This window comes from Simochromis diagramma, unplaced genomic scaffold (genome assembly GCF_900408965.1).
Source record: "Simochromis diagramma unplaced genomic scaffold, fSimDia1.1 OVJJ01000596.1, whole genome shotgun sequence".
NCBI classification, from domain to species: domain Eukaryota; kingdom Metazoa; phylum Chordata; class Actinopteri; order Cichliformes; family Cichlidae; genus Simochromis; species Simochromis diagramma.
In genome coordinates, this window is record NW_024387245.1 from 17,903,770 (window position 1) to 17,928,453 (window position 24,684).

The 24,684-nt window shown below is 37.4% G+C and overlaps 2 protein-coding genes across 9 annotated transcripts; one reads left to right on the forward strand and one right to left on the reverse strand.

Annotated features, from left to right (window-relative positions):
- Positions 1-2,822: 2,822 nt before the first annotated feature.
- si:busm1-57f23.1 (uncharacterized protein LOC368621 homolog) lies at positions 2,823-8,232 on the forward strand. Of its 2 annotated transcripts, none has more exons than XM_040053271.1 (5): positions 2,823-2,956; positions 3,134-3,333; positions 6,323-6,474; positions 6,572-6,673; positions 6,862-8,232. In XM_040053271.1, the coding sequence occupies exons 2-5, from the start codon at positions 3,255-3,257 to the stop codon at positions 6,955-6,957; spliced, it is 429 nt and encodes a 142-aa protein (XP_039909205.1). In that variant the 5' UTR covers positions 2,823-2,956; positions 3,134-3,254; the 3' UTR covers positions 6,958-8,232. The 2 variants fall into 2 exon arrangements, with proteins under 2 accessions (XP_039909205.1, XP_039909206.1); XM_040053272.1 differs by having other exon boundaries at positions 2,833-2,956; positions 3,110-3,333.
- A 1,675-nt stretch (positions 8,233-9,907) lies between these two features.
- rassf6 (Ras association domain family member 6) lies at positions 9,908-23,259 on the reverse strand. 7 transcript variants are annotated; one of them, XM_040053265.1, is made up of 12 exons: positions 23,102-23,258; positions 18,315-18,441; positions 17,499-17,570; positions 17,242-17,320; positions 14,859-15,019; positions 14,316-14,407; positions 13,863-14,062; positions 13,677-13,778; positions 12,012-12,063; positions 11,804-11,922; positions 11,562-11,659; positions 9,908-11,155 (listed from the first exon to the last, which is right to left on the reverse strand). In XM_040053265.1, exons 3-12 carry the CDS (start codon positions 17,555-17,557, stop codon positions 11,080-11,082), a joined length of 1,038 nt encoding a protein of 345 aa, XP_039909199.1. In that variant the 5' UTR covers positions 17,558-17,570; positions 18,315-18,441; positions 23,102-23,258; the 3' UTR covers positions 9,908-11,079. The 7 variants fall into 7 exon arrangements, 6 of the variants coding, with proteins under 6 accessions (XP_039909199.1, XP_039909198.1, XP_039909202.1 ...); XM_040053264.1 differs by having other exon boundaries at positions 17,499-17,573; XM_040053268.1 differs by lacking the exon at positions 18,315-18,441.
- Between the last annotated feature and the right edge of the window lie 1,425 nt (positions 23,260-24,684).

A 24,684-nucleotide genomic window follows, 5' to 3' on the forward strand; every position in this document is an offset into this window, starting at 1 on the left:
AAATAACACATTAAACCAATTAATGGTTCCAGTACTCTGGGCTTCAGCAGCAATAAATTACATGACAGTAACAGCTAATTATTGGAAATAATTCCCTTTTCGCCTCCCCCATGAATGGTAGAGGTGGAAAAACACATCTGTTGGTCTAATGCAGTATATTAAAAAAAACCACTGCTTGTCACAGGGACAGATTTACCACATGACAAAACAGCTTTCTGACATAACAAATTCTCGTGCAAAGTCTGTTTTACACTCTTTTTTCCTGTAAACTAACTTTGACCTCTCACCTAGATCTCCTCCACAGAGAATAAAACAGCCACTTGTGCAGCTTTTCGTTCAGTTTTATGATTAACAGTCAAGAACAATTAGAGTGCAAACTGTGGCAGTTGGATTCCAGTCCGCTCATCAGGCATACAAGGGTGACATCAATTATTCCATTGAAAAGGGGATTTCCAATTTCCAAAAGCTCAGCCAGCCCCCCTTACTGACCCTGACCTTTTTAGCTGCAGCTTGGAAGAGTTACATTTTAACATCTCATTAGGAGCAGAAGAGCAGTGATTGCCAAGCATGCGTAAAAGAGATATGAAAGAGTCTGGTTGTCCATCTTAATTTATCAGCTTATCCAGTGTTTACATATTTGCAATGAGATTTTTTTCTCTCCTATAGAGTGTACCTGCTTAATGTTTGTCCTAGAACACTTGTGAAGTGAATTCCTCATCACTACAAGCTTTACAAAAATACTGCTTTCCTGAAAATGAGCATTCACTGTTTGTTTAAATTGTGTTTGTTAATTTAAATCTTTCATACTTTTGAAAGAGCAGTTTGTGGCATTGTTGGAGTGTACTACTTTTGCCTTCTGATGACCTATCCATCTGTGTGGTTTGTATCTTCCAGTCTATTATCTTGCCTGGCATCTGTCTTACTACTGCTGGACGAAATGTACCTGTCACTCTGTTCCCATCTGCCTTATCTTTTGTCTCATTGGTTTGTATGTGTCCGTCCTTCATCTGGGTCTTTTTTCCGTAGCTCATTTAGCCATCTGTTGTGACACTTCTGTATTTTCATGCATCCGAAAACTAGGCTTCAAGTTAGCAATTAAATATCTGTTTCTATGATAAACATATTCAAATTTAGATTGAAATTATACTAGTGTCTTCTCTTTAATTTTGTTACAGTAATGCACCTTGTAATACAAACTTTAAAGTAAGTGTAGACTTTAAATATATTATGCAGGCTATTATTTGTTGACGACGACCAATAATCTATATTCAGTTTCTCAAACTCAAATTCTTACATAGAGCTTACATTTAAGCACTCAGGACTCATAATGTGAAATAGCACTAGAGCATCTCAATGAAGTGAATGTTAAAGAAAGAAAACTTTACCTTATTTCTCTACAGTTATATAAAAAAAAAAGTCAACCACTTGTTGCTTTATGTTCTGTGGTATTGCTTCCCTCTGCTGGGCCTTTTAACTCATTACAGAGTTCAATAAGTTTAAAATAAGAACGGGATCAGTCCTATAGACTGTGTACATCATCCACATTTTGTATACCACAGTTTACCACACTTTAACACAAATACTCAAGCAAGCCAGTGTAAATCCACCAGTGCTGGCCTGCTCGCTGTCTCTCAGTAAGATTACATTAAACCTCAGTTCATATGCAGTCAGTTATTAGATTTTAGCAACACATATTTTACAACCAAGTCTTTACCTCGTTGTGTTTTTGAGCTCTACCACCAGTGCACAGTTGTAACTTGTGCATACCACTACCAAAAGTAATCGCAATCTTTCTCTGATATACAGCAATGTGTGTCCCAAGATTTCTGTCAGTATATCCTATGCTTTTAGGCATTTTAACCTGGTGGTGGTGCAAAAGGAAAAGCCAGACAATCCCTTAGCACAGATGCAATATGCCATAGGGGCTCCACACACACACCCTTCCAGTTTTCTCTAAGGGCATATTTACTCATCATACTACATGTTTATATATAACACGCTGTCAGAGTGATGAGCTCAGAACTGTAATTATTCTATTGTTGCAATAAATCATTTAAAGTTGTGAGTTGTTTGACTGAACCATCTTAAATATTTGTTAATATTTCAGCCTGGGTCAAGGTTTTTGTCAAACTGAGCCTCCCATAAGTGATGAGGATTATAAATACTGTGATTTCCCATTTGTATAAATTAGAATTTAATGCACTTTCTGAATTTTCTCTGATGTCTGACCTGAGGCTGGTAAAAGCAACACTATTTGATATCCAATGAAAATCACTGGATATTGTTTATAATTGTCTTGAACAACAAAACAAGATGTCACTCTTTCCTTCTTTCTTTTACTTTCTTTTTTTTACTTGGTGTAGCTCACTAACTGAGTAATCTTAGCATATTCCACTTGCTTATATTGGCAAATCTATTCAAAACTTTCAGAACAGTTTGTTCCATGATAAGAGATATTTTGGACCTGATGTGGTTTTGCTGTGTGCCATGGTTTTCACTGTTACTCACTGTATGCCGACTGATGTCATCATCTGGCTTGTGTTGGATCTCCACAAAGTGGCTTATTCAGTGCTTTAAAACAAAATGAGAAGATGGAAATGTGCAAATCTAAATAGACACAGACTACACACCCACATGATGCATTCAAAGAGAAACAACAGAGCGCGCACATACACACAACAATGCCTGTCAGACACCTATCTGAACTGACTCTTCCACTTGAATATTTCTTTTCTGGCATTCACACCCTAGGTTAAATCTATGCATGCAGTCATATGTGGTATTAGCTGGGTGTGGTCTTCACTGGCTTGTTATACAGGGCACAGCTGAAAGGCTGAATAGTCACAGGCATTCACTGACACCACCCTCTCCCTCTTTCACTCTCCTGCCTCACATTTCTCTGTTTCACCCTCTGTTGCTCCAGCACTCACCAGTATTCAACTTCTTTAACAAAAAGGTATTTATATTTCCACTTTCTTTGTAGCATAAACTATTCGGATGGATAATCTATATGGATTATATATAGTACTTTGTACTTTTTTCCTTTCAGCTATATTATTTAAAGTTTCATTTCTAGAGTAAATCCTCTTTATCTCTGTCCTCATTTGAGTGCTCTCTTTGTGGACTTGGACAGACCAAATCGAGTGGGACATCTGCAAGTTGGTTGGCAAGTAAATTGTTCTGCTCATCTGAAGTGTTTTTCTGGAAACCAGTCTTTCTCTTGTGAGGAGCACAGCAGAGTTTGGTGTATAAAGATGTCTCTTCCATTGTCACTGCTGATATGCCTATCAGTTATCCAGCTGGGCTTGGGAGATCAGCTTGTGGAGGAAGCCGGTAAGTAATTATATCGATAAGAAATATAAGAAGCAAAAGCAAATGTGGAGTAATGTCATAGGCAAGCGAGCCAGAAAAAATAGCTTCTGAAATTTTGGGGGCAATACTGCAGAAATACTATCTAATACACGCACATTATTTTTTTTAAATGTGAAGTTTCATGACAACTGAAGTGGCTGTATTTATTATTGTGCTTCAAAAGAGCCTTACACTGGATATATAAATTCATGAAAAAATATCACTTTCCAACAGGGACATTTGCAAAAATGTTAAGAAGCTGTGTAAAATAAATATGTGAAATATTTGCAGATCACATAAATATCTAGTTAAAAAATATTTGATTGTTTCCTTAAAGTATGCGCTGATTTTAAAACCAATACCAGCAACATGCTTTGTGAAAGAGCTGGGATCTGCAGATGTTTAACCCTATGTTGTAACATCTGTCCTTTTAACAAAACTGTATGAGATCAGCTGGAATTTTGTTGAAATCATGTTTGTCTATTTTTGTCAGATAATGGATGTCATTTGTCCTCCTTTAAAAGAAAATGTGTTCAATGTTTCCAATGAGTAACAATGGGTTCTGGCCAGTTTAGCAACAGGACTGTTTTATTACACAGTTAGTTATGCTGTTGTAAATCATGCGGTGTTTAGTTGAAAAACAAAATCTTGTCTGGTTGGCAGCATCATGTTGCTCCAAAACTGTTCGTGTTGCCCAGCATGTACAATCAAGCAACCCAATAAAGATATACTGTCCATGATTTCCAACCATAGGACACATTTCCTTTCAAGTCAACCCATTTTAAATGCACTTGATCCTAAAAAAGGTTGTTTTTCTTTTCCCTGTCTGATCCCAATTCAGTGCCCATTTAGACCCAACGGATCATGCATGCAGTGTTGGCTGGTTGTTGTGATTTGGGGCTATATAAATAAAACTCAGTTGAACAGAACTGAATTAGTCTTGCTCTTTAGATGCAAATCCTACATGGATAAAAACAGCCATCAGTATATTATTATGTTAATTTAAACTTCATCTAAATACATTATGAGAGGCATCCATCTATTTCAACAAATTAGTTTAAATGGGTCGACAGAATCTGTCTCTTGGATTCTGATTAGTACCTCAACATGTGGTGACAGTAAACAACATTGGGCTTGAATTGGGAGCCATTCTTATAAAGTACAATGGAGGTATATAACAATGACTGCACTGGAGCGTAGACATCTGTGTCAGAACCATGACTATCAGTCTAGAAACGAGTCAGACAAAACATTTGCAATTCAGCTACTTTGACTTTGTGTATTCATATGACATTTAGCCACAATGAAAAACATGTATTAGTAAATTGCCTACTATCGCAGAATTAAAGAAAGGATGAGATGAAATGTGCATATACACATCTGTATTTTTTTTATACAAATGATGAAGAAAAGATACAATAACAAAATGCAGATACCAACCCAGGGTAATAACAAGACAAAATACAGAAAGATACGAATGCTAATAGTGAAAAACATATGATAGTCATTAAATATTTTTGTGGCATGATGAGAGAGGCTAGATGTGATCTTCTGTTGTGCTCCTTGGATGTCGTGTTTGTTGGAGTTTAAGGGAATTGTGTTTGCTATTATGGTTGCGTAGCTGTTATACGCTTGTTTCTTCCAATGCTACTGTGTTCTTTAATGGCTTACAGTTGTTGTTGTGGAAATGAGATGTTGCACCATGAGTGAAGTTATGCACTGGGCTAACAAAGTGTTAGAATGTGTGCAAATGCTGAATAAAATAGCAGTTGTAGTGACAGCTGAAGCTTCAGTGTCTCTGTGTCAGGTCTTGCATTACAGATTTCTCAGCATGGCAGAATATGGTCAGAATACTTTGGATGGTAATAAATAACATTGTTTAAAACCATTCATACAGTCAGGGAGCTTACATTTAGCCTCTTAGTAAGTCTTTGAAAGTCAAAACGGCACCAAAATGGCACCATATTTGATGACTCTGTACTGCAGTCTGGTTGGCTACAGTGAGTCATGTTTACCTTAGTGAGAAGACAGATACAGATGTATTTGCTCAAGTGCTGTTTAATTTGGCATGGTGGAGTTGTAGCTGCAGAGTGTTAAGGAATAAAAATAATAAACGAGTAATCCATCAGGAAAACTCAGTACCAGTACTTAGTATGTAAGGAAGATTATATATAGTGCAGTAAAATCTGCAGCATGGATGCAATTTACGCAGAATTTGGAATGCAATGTGATTTATCATTTTCATAACTTTGGAGTGTTTGTTTTCAGACATACATTTGACAAAATTGCATTTTTCCTTGCGTGTAACTTTAACTTGTGTTTTAAGGGCAACTCCTTGCTAAATCTGTTAAGATGAAAACCATTGTTTTACTCACCGAGTACTCAAATAGATGTACATTAAGGGGAAAAATAATGGGGGAAAGATTAAAAGAAAGTCAGCCTCGAGAAATTAGTTTCAGGAGTGATTTGAAACAAAACACTGATTAAGCTGATCTGACAGGCCAAAGAAGAATATTCCAAAGTTTAATCTCCACAACATCAGAAGCTCACTTCTTATTTAAAGTAAGAGGGTGGAGCAGTGAAAAGATGAGAAGTCGGCTGCATCTGCATATAGAGCAATGAGCAATGCTTGGTTTGGCCTAGAAGTCAGTGTAGTTTGGCAGTATAAGACGAGCTCAGTGCAGGGTTTTGTGGTTTCTGGACTAAAATATGGAGTTCGGCATAGTGTATGACTTTGCAAATGGAAGCAGATCCAAGTTAATATTAGGATATAAGAGGATTACTAAGGTAAGCACTTTTAATAATTTCCTAAATTGGCAGATGCATTAAGTGGCACACGGTTTAGTGCAATAAGGAAATGCATCCTCATAATAATATCCATTCATCATTTTTTTAATCATTGATGTGATATCTTGATGAAATTGTGTAAATTAAATGTTTGTGTGTTTTCGTGTGTTTAATTTCATCAAAGAAAACAAGCCTCTTCTGGGTGGCTGGGTTAAAAGGAATCCAGATTCAGCTGAGGTTCAGGAGGCAGCTCAACATGCTGTGAAGATGTTCAATGAAAAGCCCAAGGGCAAGAAAATGTTCAAATTGATTGAAGTGACTGATGCTCAGAGTCAGGTTAGAATCAGCTTTCACAAACAAAATGAATCAGCGTTTTACTATTGCAATCCCACTACAGCGTAAAATATACATTTATGTATGCTGATGTTTGTAGGTGACCAATACAATCGACTATAAGATTGATGCAGTCATGGGAAAAACCAAGTGTCCCAAGTCTGAAAACCAAGACTTGAAGAGCTGCAGTGCTGTGAAAAAGGTGAATGTTTTCTTTGTCTGCATTTGTAAAAGTCTGTATAGTTTGTAAAGTCTCTCAACAATATTTTTTTCCAAAGCAAAAAAAGTGAAAAGCTGAATATTAATAAATATTAAGTTAAAAACAGAAATCTAGAGAAACGCTCCCTTTTGATTCTCATGTAATGCTCATTGTTGTTTCCTCTTTCACAGCATCTGAAGTGCCGCTTTGTGGTGACTTACAACCCCCGCAACAACAAACACGAGCTGCAGAAACAAAAGTGCAGGAAAGTTAAAGACAGTGTTTAAACTTTGAACAGCTTTAATTTGAATTGCTTTTGTAGGCTTATCGCCATGGCAAATTTCTGTGTTCTTATTTCCTGTCTTTGTAATTTAGATATATTTTCAATACTATGTAATGCAGCACATTAAACATGGTGGATGTGGAGGATTGTTCAAAATGAACAAATCATAAATTTGAAATAAAGATTAAAAAGGTTTGCCAGAATGCAATTATAATTTGGTTTACCATGGTTGTGGTTCATGGATTGAAATGCCTTCTTTTTCTATTTTACTTTAGCTTAAAAAAAATATGTGTGTGCCATTTGTGCAAAATGTCAACTTGATTCAGTTATTTAGTTATTACTGTGGGCTATTTAGAATAGACTCAATCATATGCATGCAGGTAAGAGTCAAAGTGTTCATGATTTATTCATGTTTATCTAACTGATGGTTTTTGTTGTTGTTGTTGTTGTTGTTTTATAGCTAAATCAGCTGATTAGACATTTTGTCATGAAGTTTTTCACAAGTCAATCTCTCTTCATGCTCTGTCAAATGTCTGAAAAGAAGGATAGGAAATGAGTCATTAGAATGATTTGACATTCGGAAATAACATCTCCTACACCTGTTTCTGTAGAAATATCTTCCAATGAAAAAATACATGAGGAATGAGAAACACATTTCATTATACATTTTAGGAAACAGTGGGTTGTCTCTTCCATGCCTTTTGTACTCACTGCATTTGTACAACTTATTGATCCTTTCTATATCAATCTTAGACATTTTGTCTGTTTGTCCTATTGGCACAGAATGATCGGGAATGGCAGTAATGGTTTCTTCTCCAGGCACTCATGCAAAGTCATTCCTAAGAAATGACTTCATCACTTAAAATTCATAAACAACTAGGAATAAACCAAAATCCAGTGTATATTTAATTTTTCTCCTGCTAAAGAGTAATGTGATTCAGATGCTGCTACCACAGTACTATACACACCCAACACCAACATGCAAAGAGATGAAGTCAGAAACTTGCCACGTAGAAAATAATGTAACAGTTAGCAGCTAGGCAAGCTACCATTACACTCATAAACAGAGGTACTTCTTTAAAAAAAGAAAAAAAAAAGAATAGCAAAACCATTTTGGTACTTTTCTGGAAACAGTTATGTTATTGATAGAAAGTAATCTTACCTTCCATGATACATCACAGAGGAGCAGTCATATAGTGTGTAAGTTGGCAGTATCCTGTTTATGCAAGTTGAATGCATTCTGTATTGAACAAAGAATAAAAACAGTTATCATTGTTCATTTCAGAGATATGAGCTTGTTTTGTCTCAGAGGTATTTTTGGAGACAGTCCTGTTTTCAGTCCAAGTTCTCTGTGACCTTTGTATCAGATTTTAACCAAATGTAATATAATGGGATGGTCAGACTTTCTAGGTATTGTTCTGAAATTCGATTTATAAATGAAACTACTAGCAACCTTTTCTTCCATAGATTCAACATAAATCTGAATCCATAAAGGGGGGAATCATTAACCTCAAACAAGTTGAAATAAATCTCATCTGAGCAGCCAATATGTATAATAATTAACTTTTAATGCAAAATAACACTGTAGGTTGTAAGCCACTGCCCACAGGCATGGTATGGGCAGTTAAGGATGCAGCTGAAACATTTTGTTTTGAATAAATAAAGATTACCTTTGTTGGCTGCCAGAATTTTAGACATTAAGCCTAAATGTTGAGTGTCCTCAAACTTCACGTCTAAAATTAAATGATTCAGTTATCCAACATGAAGAAGCACGGAGTCATAAAATGAGTTAAAGACCCATGATCAGAATATTCAATCACCTTTCTTTTGTGGACGCACCTCCAGAGACACAAATGAATCTTTAGCAGTAAAATAAAACATGAATATTGAAGAATTTCATTTTTTCGTTTTCATTTTTATTGTCTCATCTTACTAGCTTTTTAATACAAACTAAGATTCATGAGAGATTTTTTTTATATAACAAAAGCTGACCTTGATTGTCATCATGTCAGGTCCTCCTTAAATAGTCACTCAATAATAGCACATTAGAGATTAAAAATAAGAATTTAATGGTTTACTGTCGTGTTTACTTACTACAAGATCAGTCTAAGAAGAAAGAAGAGTCTCCGAATACACACGTGTGTGTGTGTGTTTGTAATCATTGGTGTGCATCTATCTGGAATGAGAAACCATTACTTTTCTTCTCAATTCTGATGAACCAGTTTGACCTTGCTATCATGTGGATGGCCGGTTAGACATTTGTGCATGTTTGTTAATGGGCAGTTAAACGAGCTAATAAACCCAACTAATAATCTATTTATCTGTATTGCTAAAATGCTCTCTCTCTCTCTCTCTCTCTCTCTCACTCTTTAAACCTGTGGCTTACACCCAGAGTTGTCAGACACTTACATAGATCACATATTTGCTCTGCATGTACAATATTATCTCAGTTAAAACTACAAACTTGTATGGTTTTTTTTTTTAATAAAAAAAGAAAATTAAATGAATGAACTAAATGAAAAATTGCATTTAGTGGATAAGAATACATTCTTCCTCTTGAGTAAAACCCAATTTTCAAAAACAGAAATGTAAAACCTCTTCTGGGGCTTGCACAGCTAACATCTATGGACTTCCTTCATGATGGAACAGCAAAACTGTGCCACTGGGAACACTCATTTTCCATTTCTTAAAAGTCTACCATTTGGAAACTGGTGCACATGGAAACTCTATCCTACAATAAAACATCTGTTTATTCTCATTTAGTCATTCATCATGGCAAAGGAAAATTGCTTAGTAATATAAGGCTGTCTGGTGGGCTGGCAAGCCATTACAAAGTCTTTGCCTCTAAACTGCAGTGCTCACCTCATTTCACATTCATTATTTAACTATTAAGACAAGGTTTTCCATCTGTAAGCATTTTCCCATCTTTCACACACAGACACAGAGAAGCAAAATGAGAGAGGACTTTTATTTACTGGTTTTATCTCCTGTCATCCAGTTTTCCTATTATCTGTCCCCTAAAGTAGCTTATTATTGTACTCACTCTTTGTCATCTTGTTTGTACCATTGTTGATGATTGCTATATTTAATTAAAGTGGCATTGTCGTCATTTTATGATTCATCTTAGACATATTTCCCCCACTTTCAACCTGTCATGTGTGGCATCTTTGGAACGATGTTTGGCTGCACAGAGTGACTAAGTGACAAATTAACCACCAGCCACTTTGAGAGGTTCAGATGAAGGCAAACAAATAAAAAAAAAAGGGTGGAGGCAGAGAAACAAAATAACAGAGGCCTACAGTAAGTACAAAGTATTATGCAGACTCTCATGGAAGAGATAGAAACACACTGGGAAAACTACGTAGAGAGGAAAATGCAGGAGTCTGAGGAACGTGCAAATGCTAAGACTCAAGGAAAGTTTTGTCTGGATTAAAATTTGACGAACACCACATACAAGAACTATTTCCATTGTGGTCATTGAGCCAATCAACACTTTATTACAAACCAGGAAAATAAATACCAGAAATCAGCAATAAAATCCATCCAACTCAACCACATATAAAATAACAAAGTACACGAAAAAAGAGTAAAGGTCATAATTTCACTATGGTTTCAGCAGGTTTTTAACAATCAATATAGTTTTATCAAAAGTCTATATACACATATATTGATCATTGATAAAAAAAAATAGAAACCTTGAGCAGAGTCCAATTAACCCTTGAAAAGCTCCAGTGGCACACATAACTCAAACATAGCAAACAGAAAGCACAAACAGAAGTGGCCATGCTGGTCCCATATTTATTCACAGACACAGTGAACTACAATTTCTGGCAGCAACTTACATTTGCATCTTTAATTTATTTTACAGTTTAAAATAGAAAAAGACACATAAGACTGGAAGGATGATCTATTTTTGTATGGGATATACACCAGCCTCATGCTTTATATCCCAAATTGTTCATCTTTATCATGTATCAGAGATTCAGAATTATAACATTAAAGAGTGCGTGAAGAAAAAAAAACAAGGGAAAAGAATTCCTCATATTTCTGTAGATCTTTTATCGTTGAACATGGAAATGGTGCTGTACTGAATGTTGAATCTTGTTTTAGGAAATCAGGTGAGTTGTTAGACACTGGTCTCAATGGGACGTGACATCTTACAGTTTAACATATTGGACAGGACTCTCTTTTGGCGTTTGTACCTGGCACACACACACACACACACACACACACACACACACACACACACACACACACACACAGATAGATAGATAGATAGATAGATAGATAGATAGATAGATAGATAGATAGATAGATAGATAGATTAAGAGAGAGATACAGACACCATAAGCAAGCAAAAAAATAAATGAGAAAGTTTAAATATTGGCGCCACCACCTGACCTCAAACGTTACTACAGTTTTTATACGTGACTGGTGAATGTTGGTTATGCACATCATTTTGACTGGTGTAAAGGAAGATGTAGTCATGCATAAGTGGTAAAGCACGCACCGTTAGGCTCTTTATTTATTTTTTCTATTTTCAAAACTTAATTGCACTCATGAGAAAGCATTTCAAGAGCGTTTAAGCAAATAAAATTGTATACTAACTTGTTCTCAATCGTTTGTATCTCTCTGTTCTCCTCGTCTTTGAGTTTCTGTAAAACTTTTTCAAGGATTGGAAGCTCTAAGTTCAGATATTGAGCTACCTGCAAAGAAAAATATGTTACCATATAGTTTGCAACAAATAAAAAAAGCAGAAAACTCCTTATTAGAAGTAAATGAAGGTACCTTAAAACACTTAAAGGGTAACATTATGTTACCATAAGTTAAAGCATGGCTACTACACTCACATCATCACTAACTTCCTCTTCATCTGCATCCATCAAAAAAATCTTCATGATGTCATCAGAGGGTCCCTGCAGTGTGCGCTCCCATAACGGCTGGTCTGTGTTACTCAGCTTCCTTTTTTCTGGACAAAGCACACAAGTGCCACATTGGTGCAGCATTTTCTTGTGCTATGTCTAATTATTGCATTTCTTGTGGAAAAGATGAACCCACCTCCACTTTGATGAAGACAGTAGAGAGCAAATTCCTGGGGATCGTTCTGTATCTGATGAACATACAGCCAAAGAAATATATAAATATATACATATTTTTTTTTGGATGAAGTTATTATGGTTTGATGAATTCTGACTATACATTATTTACATCCCATGCTTAATCCATGAGGTTTAATAAGATATTTGCAACCCTGAGAGCAACCCATTATTTCACAAATGTTTGTAGAAGAACTCTATGTGCCTAGTGACTTGATTTTACCCACCAGAGGCCCTGGAAGTGATTGGACCACCTGGATTCAGTGATTGATATGGGTGACTAAATACATTTGCCAATATAGTGTACCTCCCTCCCTAAACAGTGCTGTGATTTCTTTTTTTTTGACTCCTTCCTAATTTCTTGGATTTTTGCATATTTGTCACACTCATTTATTTCAGATCATCAAGCAAATTTTAATATTCATTTGTGTTCATAATTTTCATTTAAGGGTAACCTGAGCAAATATAAACTACAATTTTTAGATCATGATTTCATTTTTTAAGGGACAAAAGCTATCCAAACCTCTCCTTCAGGAATTCATGATTCCGTTAATTACAAGAAGTCATCCAGGTCCTAGAGCAGCAAGGACCTGGAGTTGGTCTGTTGCTCTGTGCTCTGTAGTTGCTCTGTGAGTAACTACAGAGCATCGCACTATCACCATTGTCTGTTGGTATAATGTTCTTTTTTGATGTGACAGGATATAAACCTGGTTCTTTTGTTATGCCCTGAATGAGTTCATGTTGTAAGTTTTGTAGGGCGGCCAGTCCTGGGAAGTTTCCCCAGTGTTCCAAGTTTTCTCCCTTTGTGGATAATGGCTATCACCTTGTTTCACTGGAATCCCAAAGCCTTAGAAATGGCTTTGTAACCCTTTCCATACTGAGATGTCACTGACTTTGTTTCCTATCTGCTCTTAAGTAGGTTAGGTTTAGGCAATGTGTGTCGCTTTCCGAGCTCCTTTAGCCTGTTTCATTTTCTCAGACAGGTTCTATTTAAATGATTACCTGATTCAACATGTCTGACAGTAATGAGGCCTGGGTGTGGCTGCTGAAAATGAACATGAGCATTCCAAAAAAATAAATAAAAATTAATGATTTAACAAGAGGGGACAATGCAGAGATATGTTTGGGTTGCTGTTTTTTCCCTCCTGAATAAATGAAATCATCATTTAAAAACTGCATTTTGTATTTAAAGGTACAGTGTGTAAGTTATTTGTGACCTTCGAATGAAAAGTTATGAGGTGCATTATATGTGTGCCTGGTCTCTAGTCACATGCATAAAAGGATGGACTGGTGATGTCCATGTTGGACACTGTATTCAAGATAGCCGCAACATCGCGACATCCACAAATGGTGCCCAAAACAAAGTATTTTTAATGCATTATTTCTACGTTTAATCAGTTTCTTGAAAGATTTAATTACACACTAATCAATATATATATATATATATATGTGTGTGTGTGTGTGTGTGTGTGTGTTCAAAATTGGAGTTTTGTCTATTAAAAACCTCATAAACTTACTGTATCTTTAAAAACTCAAGAAGGTGAAAATCCTTTTTTTCACAGCACTTGCATGTACACAAAATAAATTACAACAATTTTTTGTACCAGTCCTCTGGCACCAAACTTACCTTGAACTTGTGCAGCAGCTGTTCAATGACTTGGTTTGTGGTCATTCTGCTAGAGATACGAACTTTAGTTGGTGTACCAAAGCATGGAGTGAAGATCGAGGTCTGTGGAACAGAGTGAAACGACACTGACCTTAAACTCATGATGAAGAAAAGAAGCCCTGAGGGCAGTTTTAAGCAGAAACCCACTTTGTAATTGTAGAAGTGGCCATTGATTGAAAAGCGATGCTGCCTTTCTTTTTCTCTTTGAGCTGCTGACTTTCCCGTGCTCCTCCTTCTTTTAACCAGCGAGGCATCACTCATACAGCGGAACAGGTTGGACTCTGCTTCCTGTTCTGGATTCTTCTGCTTTGGAGGGCGCAGGGTTGAGGTCTCATAAACAGGCGGTCCTTTAGATTATGCAAACACCCCCAGAGAAAAAAGGTTCACATTCAACATATGGTGTAACTACAATAAACAAGACAGTTTTAAATGTGTGTAAACAAGTAGACATAACATTCAACTAAAGCTAACAATAAGATTTGATGATAATCCATAAGCCAAGATTTTATGTCCAACAACATCTATAATATACTCCAATTTAATGGTTAAGATAGCATTTTTGAGAAATGACAGAGCTAGTGAAGAGAAAAAAGCGTTCACCTGGTAAAGGGTTTTTGATTGTTTCCTGTGGTGTCTCAACCATCTCATCTATCTGGTGAAGGTCAACATATTCTCCCCATCGTGACATTCCTCTGAAAGAAAGATTGACTATGAAAACAAAACCTGCAACACTTTAGCTATATAACTACTGTAGGGTCGTGTGTGTAGGGTCGCGTGTGAGCCGAAGCCTAGTCCAGCTACCACTGGTTGAGATGCAGGGTACACCTTGGACAGGTTGCCAATCTTAAGCAGAAATAACAGAGAGAGACAGACAACCAGTCGCACTCACTTTAGAGTCTAATTCACCTATGGCCAATTTAGAGTCACCAATTAACTTGACCCCACCAATTGCATGTCTTTGGACTGTGGGAAGAAGCTGGAGTACCTCGGGAGAACCCATGCAGACGCAGGGAGCTCATGCAAAGCCCGCGGTCAGATGGTGGAGGCAAACTCAGGATCTTCTTGCTGTGAGGCAATGGTGGCAACCACAGAGCCACTGTTTCCCACCAGTACTAAAAATATTGTACAAAATTTGATTTTAACCTCTTGCTTTCCAGTGGGCTGACTGGACTGGTGGGATCTGGAGAGGTCTTAGGAACAAATGGAAACATTTGCTTGTCATCCTGTATTTTCAGCCTGATTGGTCTCCGTACTCCCCAGCAGATATTCAGCATGCCTTCCACCACCACCGTGCCATCTGCTTCCTGTTACAGAAACACATACACAGACATGTTAAAACAAGCTTCACTATTAGCTATATGGCTAGATACAGTCCCAATCAAAAGTTTAAGACCACATGCCTTTAAAAGGCCAAATCTGTGCAAAAATGTGGATTTTCTGTCAGGTAGTCACACTGTCATGTTGTTCTGATGGCAAAGGAAAAAAAACTTTCCCTTTTTGAACATGGTCGGGTTGTTGAACTGCATAAGCAGGGTCTCTCGCAGCGTGCCATCACTGCCGAGGTGGGACGCAGTAAGACAGTCATTTGGAATTTCCTAAGTGATCCTGAGGGTTATGGAACAAAAAACTCAAGTGGAAGACCCCAAAATTTCACCAGCACGGAGCTGGAGAATCCAATTGGCTGTCCGTCATGACACTGGACGATCCTTGACCCAAATTAAGGCCATTACAGGTGCCGACTGCAGCCCAATAACCATCAGATGGCATCTGAAACTGAAGGGCTTCACAAACAGAAAAGGTCTTCAAAGGTCTCGTCTCCTTGAAAGCCACAGAACTGACTGTTTGGACTTTGCAAAAGAGCACCAAACATGGGACATTGAAAGGTCGAAGAAAGTTTTATTCTCTGATGAGAAAAAGTGTAACCTTGATGGTCTTGATGGTTTCCAACATTAGTGGCATGTCAAGCAGATCCCACCTGAGATATTTTTCTATACGCCATAGTGGAAGGGGCATCGTAACGTCTGGAGTGCTTTTTCCTTCAGTGGAACAATGGAGCTTCAGGAGGTGCAGGGGTGTCAAACAGCTGCTGACCATATCCAGATGCTGCAGAGAGCATCCCTCATGGCCCTCGTCTGCGTGGTAACGACTGGATTTTTCAACAGTACACAACACCCACAGGACAAGGACTTCTTCCAGGAGAATAACATCACTCTTTGGACTATCCTGTGTGTTTCCCTGATCTAAATCCAGTTGAGAAGCTTTGGGGATGGATGGCAAGGGAAGTTTATAAAATTGGACAGCAGTTCCAGACAATAGATGCCCTTCGTGCAGCTGTCTTCACCACATGAAGAAATGTTCCCACTCACCTCAAGGAAACGCTTGCATCAAGCATGCCACAACAATTTTTTGAAGTGATCAACAATAATGGTGGAGCTATTCGATACTCAGTTCATGTTTGGAACTTTGATTTCTGTTTTGGTGGGGTTTACAGGTTTTTTTTGGGGAGGTTTGGTCCTAAACTTTTGATCAACTCTAAAACAGCCTATTTCAGTGGGAACCTTGGAACCTAGTTAAGATCCAACTATGCAAAATTTTTCAACTATGCCATTTTTCAAGTGGTCTTAAACTTTTGATCGGGACTGCATATAGCTATAAAGTTGGAGACTGCATGAGACAACAGAATTATCAAAATTACAGCTCTATCATTATGTCATGGGGGAATCTAATGGGTTATAATTGGTTATTATTTAATGGTCTAAGAAACAAACAAGAAAATAACAAATAAATATAAAAAATAGGCTTATTCTACAAGCAAATGCAATACGCAGTAAGAGCAGCAAGTACAAATGGGTGCTTTGTTTTAGGTTTATAAATTAAAGTTTATAGAATAATAACACTGTTTTAAATTTGTTCACTGTGAACAGGAAAACAGTAAATCAAGGAATAAATTTGTGCATAGGAATCTATATTTAATACTGATGCTCAATGGGGAAACACGGAGACTTTAGAAACTACTTGAACTTTAGGCCCACCTTCTTTCTGTGCAAAGAAGTCTGGGAGATCTTCCAGGAATGGTGACGCTATTTTCAGGAAAAACTGGCTAGTAGGTGGTGGTTAAATACCTGTTGATCTATGATGTGGAACATAACCTGCTCCTGAGCAGGTTAGGCTAGCAGTGTAAGCTACCATCTACACCTGTAAGAAGTGATCCACCTTCACAGTACTAAAAACCCAGGATTAACACTGAAGTACAGGCCTCAGGTCTGCAGTCTATTGGCTACCACAGACAAGGACAAACAATCTTTTTCTGTCAGAGTAGTGTGAGAGAAGCCACACACATGCAAACTCCACACAGACAGGCCTAAACAGGCAGGTGCATTTGACCCCAGGAAGCCAAAGCACTAACCATTGAATCATGGTGCTTTTGTATATTACCTATTAATTATCATTGCTAACTAGCAATGTGAATATCCCAAGAATTGGGAAACAAAATGGAAACCTATTTCAAATTCTTATTAAATCATACCTGAGCGTAAGTGAGGCGAAGTTGAGTCTGGTCCTTCAGGAAGCAGTTGTAGGTATTAAACAGGGAGAGAAACTCCGCTCTAAAATTAATACAAAACTAAATGCAAGGTTTTGCACAGCACAGCCCGACAATGTTCAGGTCATATTTATTAGTTTATTATTTTATATGTTGTATTCTTTGTCAGATTATTTGGAACCACTTAAGGGAACATGAAATACAGAATACATAAATGACATTTAGTATACAAAGTAACTCACCTGGACAGTGTTCTCCCATTCCCTGCCTTGATGACTGGGAGGAGAGCTGCTTCATTCATGTCTGGTCATCTACTGCTGTGAAAACAAACAAACAATTTTATAAAGTTAATGAAAACTTTATAAAAAAACCCTCAAACATATACATGTAAGCTTGAGTGTAAAATCAGGTGACTAACACCAGATGCTGCCAACTTGTTGAACAGTATTGCGTAGTAGTGCATATGGCTCCATAAAAATAGTTAACCAGCATTATGAGCAACTTGAGCAAGGAAAGACACTGGGAGCTACAGTGCACTTCTACAATCCTCAACCAGCTGTCAGTGTTTCCAAGAACAAATTAAATAAATCGAGTCTTACCTCCTCTAACATGGTGAGTCAGAGCTATCCTCTCTTCTCACTGTCTTTGTGTCTGCCTCTTTCTTCCTTCTGTGCTTTAAATATCTCTTTCCAGTCTCTCTGTCTCTCTCTCTGATGTGTTATATTTATCCCTCTCTCTCTTTCTCTTGCTCTCTCTCGCTCTCTCTAACATGCATTCACTCTTTTACTTTCTTTTTTGTGCTCGTCTCTAAGAGATTTTATAGCAGCACTCCACCCAGCAACCCGTGATGACAGTGTAGACCTAACCATTTGTTTATTCTTTGGTCAGAGACGCCGAAGTCTGTGACCGACAAAGAGGACTGCTGGAATATTCATGTTGCCTCATTTAAAAAAACAAAAAAGCAAAAACTTCTTTCTCCTGTTATTTTCTGGAATCCTGCAAAAACTCCCAGCAGTCTGAAAACAGCAGTCATATATGCCTATTTCTTTCATTCTTACCGGTTTTCTCTGCCTCAGCCTGTTTGCTGGTAAGTAATATCTCAGTTATTCAGCAGCTGTCATACCAGAAGCCACGGCACTCCTCTTTCTGACTGACTGTTTCCTCTTGCACAGGGAGACGTGCCAGCTACAACAATAACAATAACAAAACTTTAAGCACGCAGTTTCTACAGAAAAACGTTGGTATTTGTATCTCATGTGCACATGAAGATTTGACTGAATCTGGCAACAAACTTTAATGTAAAACTGCATTTAGGCACTGTAACAGTAAAGCACAATGTACAATCCCTAATATATTAAAGAATCAGTAAAGACTCTTTTTTACTCTTTTCTGATAGAAAACACTATGTTTAAGAATAATAATAATAATAATAAGAATAACTTTATTTATCCCGAGGAAATTCTTTTGTCATGTACATGCTCAAAGCAGCAGGAGAGACAGAGGAACAGATGAATAAGACATGAGATATACAATATATACAATAAGAATAGTAGTGTACAGTAATATACAGTAGGATAGTGCAAGACATAGTATCAGATAACTCTAACAAGTAATATATATAACTATATCCTTGTGTTCTGGGGGCCTCTGGATGTCTGGAGTTTTGATCTCCTCCATACCTGCTTCATGCCCTGGAGGACAGGGCTGTGGCCCCCCCACACCCTCTAGCAGATCATTACATGAAGGAACCTTTTAAAAAAACAAGCGCGTCCATGCTCACAGGTGTACACACGGTTGATCACACCCACAAACTACACCCTTTTTGGCTCCTACCTCAAAGCACACTGTGTTCTGTTGATCTTATGTGCTGCACAATAATGTTTAATATTTAGTATTTACTGTCATATTCCCATATATCATTGTGATGTTGTTTATTCTATTACTCTTGTTCTCTTCTGCTTGTTTTCTTTTTTCTTTCTCAACAGGTGATCCAGGTGATCGATAGATGCATTTTTTTTCCTCTTTTTTTTTTCTGCCCATTCTGTTGGTTTTTGTTTTTTGCCCTTCTCCCCCGTCCCTCTTCTCAGCTGTTTCTCTTTCCCTCTTTCTTTCTCCCCTTCTTTCCCCCAGTCAAGTCTGTCCCGTATTCAACAAGTGAAAATAAAATAAACAATAAAAGGTGAATCAAATGGACCATTATGGCAAGGCTGAGATGGTCAATTTGGTAAAGTAAATCCGTTGGGCATCTTTCTTTGCCTTTAGACAATAATTCTGATGGCAAAAGAGCCAAACGGGACAGGCGCAAAAAAAACAACAAAAAAAAACTATATCCTGGTGAATAAATAACTTAACTATCAGTGCTGGCGATTCTAGAAAGTGACAATATTGTGCAATAGAATAAAGGGAGTAGCAGCGTATGATGGGGGGATGAAACAAATATTCAATAAGGTACTGTTGGGTAATGTTGCACGGTCTGGAAGGGAACAGAATAACATTGGTAATCGTCTCAGGAAAATCACCTACAGAGTGAGGAAGAGTTATACAGTCTTATTGCCCCGGTACAAAGGATTTACTGTGGCGGTCAGTTCTGCATTTCGGGGCAATGAGTCTTTTGCTGCGTTTGCTCCGATGGTCCATCATGGGGGCGTGCATGGGGTGGGAGGGGTTGTCCATGATAGAAACAAGCTTTTTTAGCATTCTCCTTTCAGACACCTCCTCCAGGTTCTCAAGTCTGACACCCAGGACAGAACCAGCCTTTCTAATCAGTTTGTTCAGCCTGTTGGCATCAGCTGTCTTCACCCCACTTCCCCAGCACACAGCTGCAAAGAACACGACGCTCTCCAACACCGAGTGGTAGAACATGGTCAGCATTTTCCTACCAACATTGAAGGACCCGAGTTGCCTCAGTAGGAAAAGCCGACTCTGCCCTTTTTTGAAGATAGCATTGGTGTTCTTGGTCCAGTCCAGTTTACAATCCAAGTGTACCCCCAGGTACCGGTAGTCCTCAACTATCTCCACATCAGCCCCTCTGATGGTGACAGGGTTAGGAGGAGGAGCCTGCTTCCTAAAGTCCATAATCAGTTCCTTTGTCTTTGTGATGTTAAGTTGTAGGTTGTTTATAACCGTGTGCTACTACTACTACAACTCCTCCTCCTACTAATTACAATAATAATGGTTATCATAATGATAGCAGCTTGGAGTTGGAGTTCATTTGAAAATCCAGGGTCTATGTAACAACTCCCAGGTGGGCATGTTTGTGTGAATGAAGTACTAAAGTACATGGCATAGAGCAAATGTACTTTTATAATAATGTTTGCTAAAATTGTTTTTAAAAAAAGTATTATCATGCTCATCATGCTGACTCCAGCTTACGAGTTTGAGTTAACTCCACCAGTTTGTATGTTTTCCCTCTTAAACATGCAGAGTTTAGGGTTTCCAACAAATTTTAATCAGCAACTCTTTTTAGAATGTATAAATTGCCTATTAAGATTAATACGTGTTTCATTTTTTAAATCTAATAACGCTCATTTTTGAGAACATCATCTCACCTAAGAGATTTAACCATTACAAGCATAGTAATTTATTTTTTACTGAGATTAAAAATCGCAAGAACAAATATAACCGTGTTGAACTATTATAATCATTAATCATTGTCTTCACTTGTTTCACAAAAAAACATTTATAATTAAATCTTAAAGCAAAAAATAAAAAAACAAAAACTTGCCTATTGCAAACTAGTCTGTGCATTCAAAGCATTGGTAAGTCACGTGCCTTTCTAATCTTATCATCCCACCACCCCACTTATGAGCTCTGTTTTAATCTTAGCTCTCAGTTAGTTTAATCTCAGTTTGCGCGGTATAAAAATATTCTTATTTGTTTATTTTTAGATTTTTTTCCTTGCATTGTGGATATTTGTGCTTGTAGTTACACAGCACAAACAAGCACAGGATGTACTTTCATTTATATATAACCTTTCTGTTCTTTGTGACCACTCAAAGCACTTTTAGCTACAAGTTTTGTTTTAACCATTTAAAATTAATATATATATATATATATATATCACTTTATCACTTCATAGTGCAGCTCAAGCAATATCTCATACAAAAGCCCAATTTAGAATTATCAATTAAACTAACAGGCATGTGTTTGGACTGTGAGAGGAAGCCAGAATAACCCAAGTGCTCTGGAATTGGTCAAACATGCAAACTCCACACAGAAAGGCCCTAACTGGGTTTTGGACCTCCATAATCCAACCATATTTCAGACCTTGTATCTGTGCCATGGCAATACTTCTCAAGACACTCTTCAGGCTAAAATAATGACATTTAGACATTTTTAAGTATTTTATTTTTATATTTAATCTTGAAATGGTCCAAATTTGTCCTGAACAGTATGCAAAGGTTAAATCATTCCAGTGGTATTTGCTTTAAGAAATCACAGCACTAATGTGATCGACAAGAACAGTTTCTAGTCATAAAAACGTGATACATGGTAGTAAGCTGCAGAAAATTTAAGCTCTAGCATATAATAATGTGAGCTCTTTCACTGACCTCTTATAAGCCTTTGTAATATAAAGGAAACAACTACTGTATATATACTGAAGGATATAAAGAATGCACAGCAATTTATCACCATTTCACACAGCATCCACATTCACAGTATTATAGTGTATTCACAAACATGTAATTATTTTAAATAATTTTGTTTTTTGCATTTTGTTACAATGTAGTTATACATTTTTAGAATTAATTCTTCATTTAAAAATATTTTGCATATTATAATCAAAAGTTTACTCTTAAAGTCTATACAAAGCATGCTTTGAGGGTGGACATCCACTGGAAGACAAGTGACCTTTAAAGTTGTAAATCTTGCTTGCAGAAAAAAAAAAGAAAAAAGAAGAAGAAGAAAGAAATCGCCAGCATCAAATGTGACGTTTGAATAGAACCATGACATATATTTATGTTCTCTCAAGAGGCTAGTGGTGAGTAAAAATCCCGCTGTAGGTGAGCACTTTACAGCCCTCTCTCTGCTAACCCGCTAAACAAGCCATCAGGAAATAGATTTATTTATTTATTTATATTTTGAGAGGGCATATGTTCTGATAGCATGCGATAATCACTCGGAAACTTTGACAACTCTTTGGCATATACACTTCACACAATTCAGTGCCACAGTTGACTGCTTCACTTTACTTTTAGTACGATGTTATCTGGAGGTCGAACAGATGATTTTGTGTGTGTATGCAGTAAAAGCCTTTTTCAGATTGTCAGCTGTGGTTCTATAAAAACGGAATGAGGCCAAAGAAAACAAACACACATCCATGTATTTGTTTTACTTCCTTTACTTTACTTTTTGCTCCTCCCCATTTTGCCACTCCTTTCTGTATCTGTCTTCATACATAGCCCTTGCTCTTTGTTTCTCCCTAGATTTGACCTGATTATGTCATTTTAATATACCTTCTGGTTGTTTCTTGCACCTGGGCTGCAAAACTTGGCAAACGTGACAAAGAACCCAGGTTTGTTCTACTCCAGCCTACAGATAAACTGTGCTGTATCAGGCTACTGTATGACTCGAGTCACATGAGCTCTAGTCTGTGACATTGGTGTCCACCCCATGTGGCTAACATAGAATGAGTATCTTTTCATACAAATAATATAAAGAATTCAACTATTACAGTCTTTTATTTTCTTAATGTGACTGGCAAGTGTTGCTCAGAAAGAGGTGTAACGCATTTCATTTCTATTTTGTTAAGCCAGACACTCTTTGGTTCTTTTACAGCTGCAAAGAACACGTTAACAAACCAAAGTATAAAGTAAAGATGTACCAAAAGTAAATTTCCTCTTACCTGACTAGTGTATCTTTTAATCTTCTATCGAATGAAGCAAGTTCACTCCATGTTCGAGCTCTCATGTGTGCATAATGTACATGTGTGTTTGTGGTAGGAGGTCCAGAGTACGGTGCATGTGGCAGGAGGTGAGCGTGTGTAGCACCCCACAGCAGCTGGTTAATTATTACAGAACATGTTGAGACAGTGTTCATAGGGAGTGGCTGACTGACACCAGATATGACTCGACTTAACTGTACGTTTGTGCATGCATGCCCGGAGAGAGTGAGAGTGGGGGTTATGCATAACACATTGCATTTGCCTGCTGGGCAATTTTACAAATTACAAATCAACTGAGATTGTAGTGGGATTGGAACACTGTTGATGTTTGTACCATTTGGACTGAACCATCTAGAAAGTCTTCAACATTCTAAATACAGAGTTTATTCACATCCTGCACATTTGTCCTTTTAAAAGTTTAGACCAGGTGTCTTACACTGCCAGGATCAAACATCTACTTTGTTGATGTTCAGGTTACAGCATGTAACATCACAAAATCCCACTAGTCAACATTCAGTATGTTTGCTTTTAAAATAGAACTTGACTCCTTCTTTTTATTAGGTTATAGTTAGGGCTGGATCAGGTGACTCTGAACCTCTTTTAGTTATGCACAGTAGGCCTGGGCTACTGGGGGGTTCCCACGATGCCCTGAGTGCCCTGAGCAGATGACTGCCCCTCCCTGAGCATGCTCCTACTGGAGGTTTCTTCCAGTTAAAACTGAGTTTTTTCTGCCCACTTTCTCCAAGTGCTTGCTCATAGGGGGTCATCTGATTGTTTGGTTTTTGCTGTATTAATGTATGCTCTTTAACTTATAGTACATCTTGAGGTAACTGTTGTTGTGATTTGCCATTATATAAATAAAATTGAATTGACCTGAACTGAAAAATGTGACTTTGGAGTTTAATGTAATATTTTATGTTCTCTCAAAAGAAAACAGACGTTTTGTTCAACTGTCATAATCTCAAAAGCCTTAGCAATGATCTTTTCAAATAAGCAATTTGTGTCAAATACACATGCATGTGAGCACCAACAAACACATTTGAACAAATACATACATATGAATACATACTAAAATGTAGGGCAGAAACCTGGTAGTACAGCCTATGTGGAGAAAAAAAAGTTAAAAAGTTTACGGTTATCAAAACAATGGACGTCTTTAAAGTATGTTTGCAAACCTCAGTCTCATGCAAATTGGAGCCACTGCTGCGATTCTGTCAGCAGAGGGAGGCAGAGTATTAGTGCAAATATTTAACAGAGACATCTGGTAATGCTGAGTCAGAGATTCCAGGCCTATCAGTCTCAGAGGGATCTTGTTATCTTTTTCAATTTTATCCTGGTTTGATACCAGGTTAAAACCTGATCTCTTTGATGTGTTTGGGATACTTTGGTGTTGTAACACTTTCATGAAACAATAAAACTGATTTAAAAAAACTGGACTCATTACACTACATACAGCCCAGTTCTGTCAAGCAGCAGTGTAAACTAATAAAATCCTGTGCTTTGGCAGGGCTGCTGTTTATATAATATTTACTGTATACTGTTTA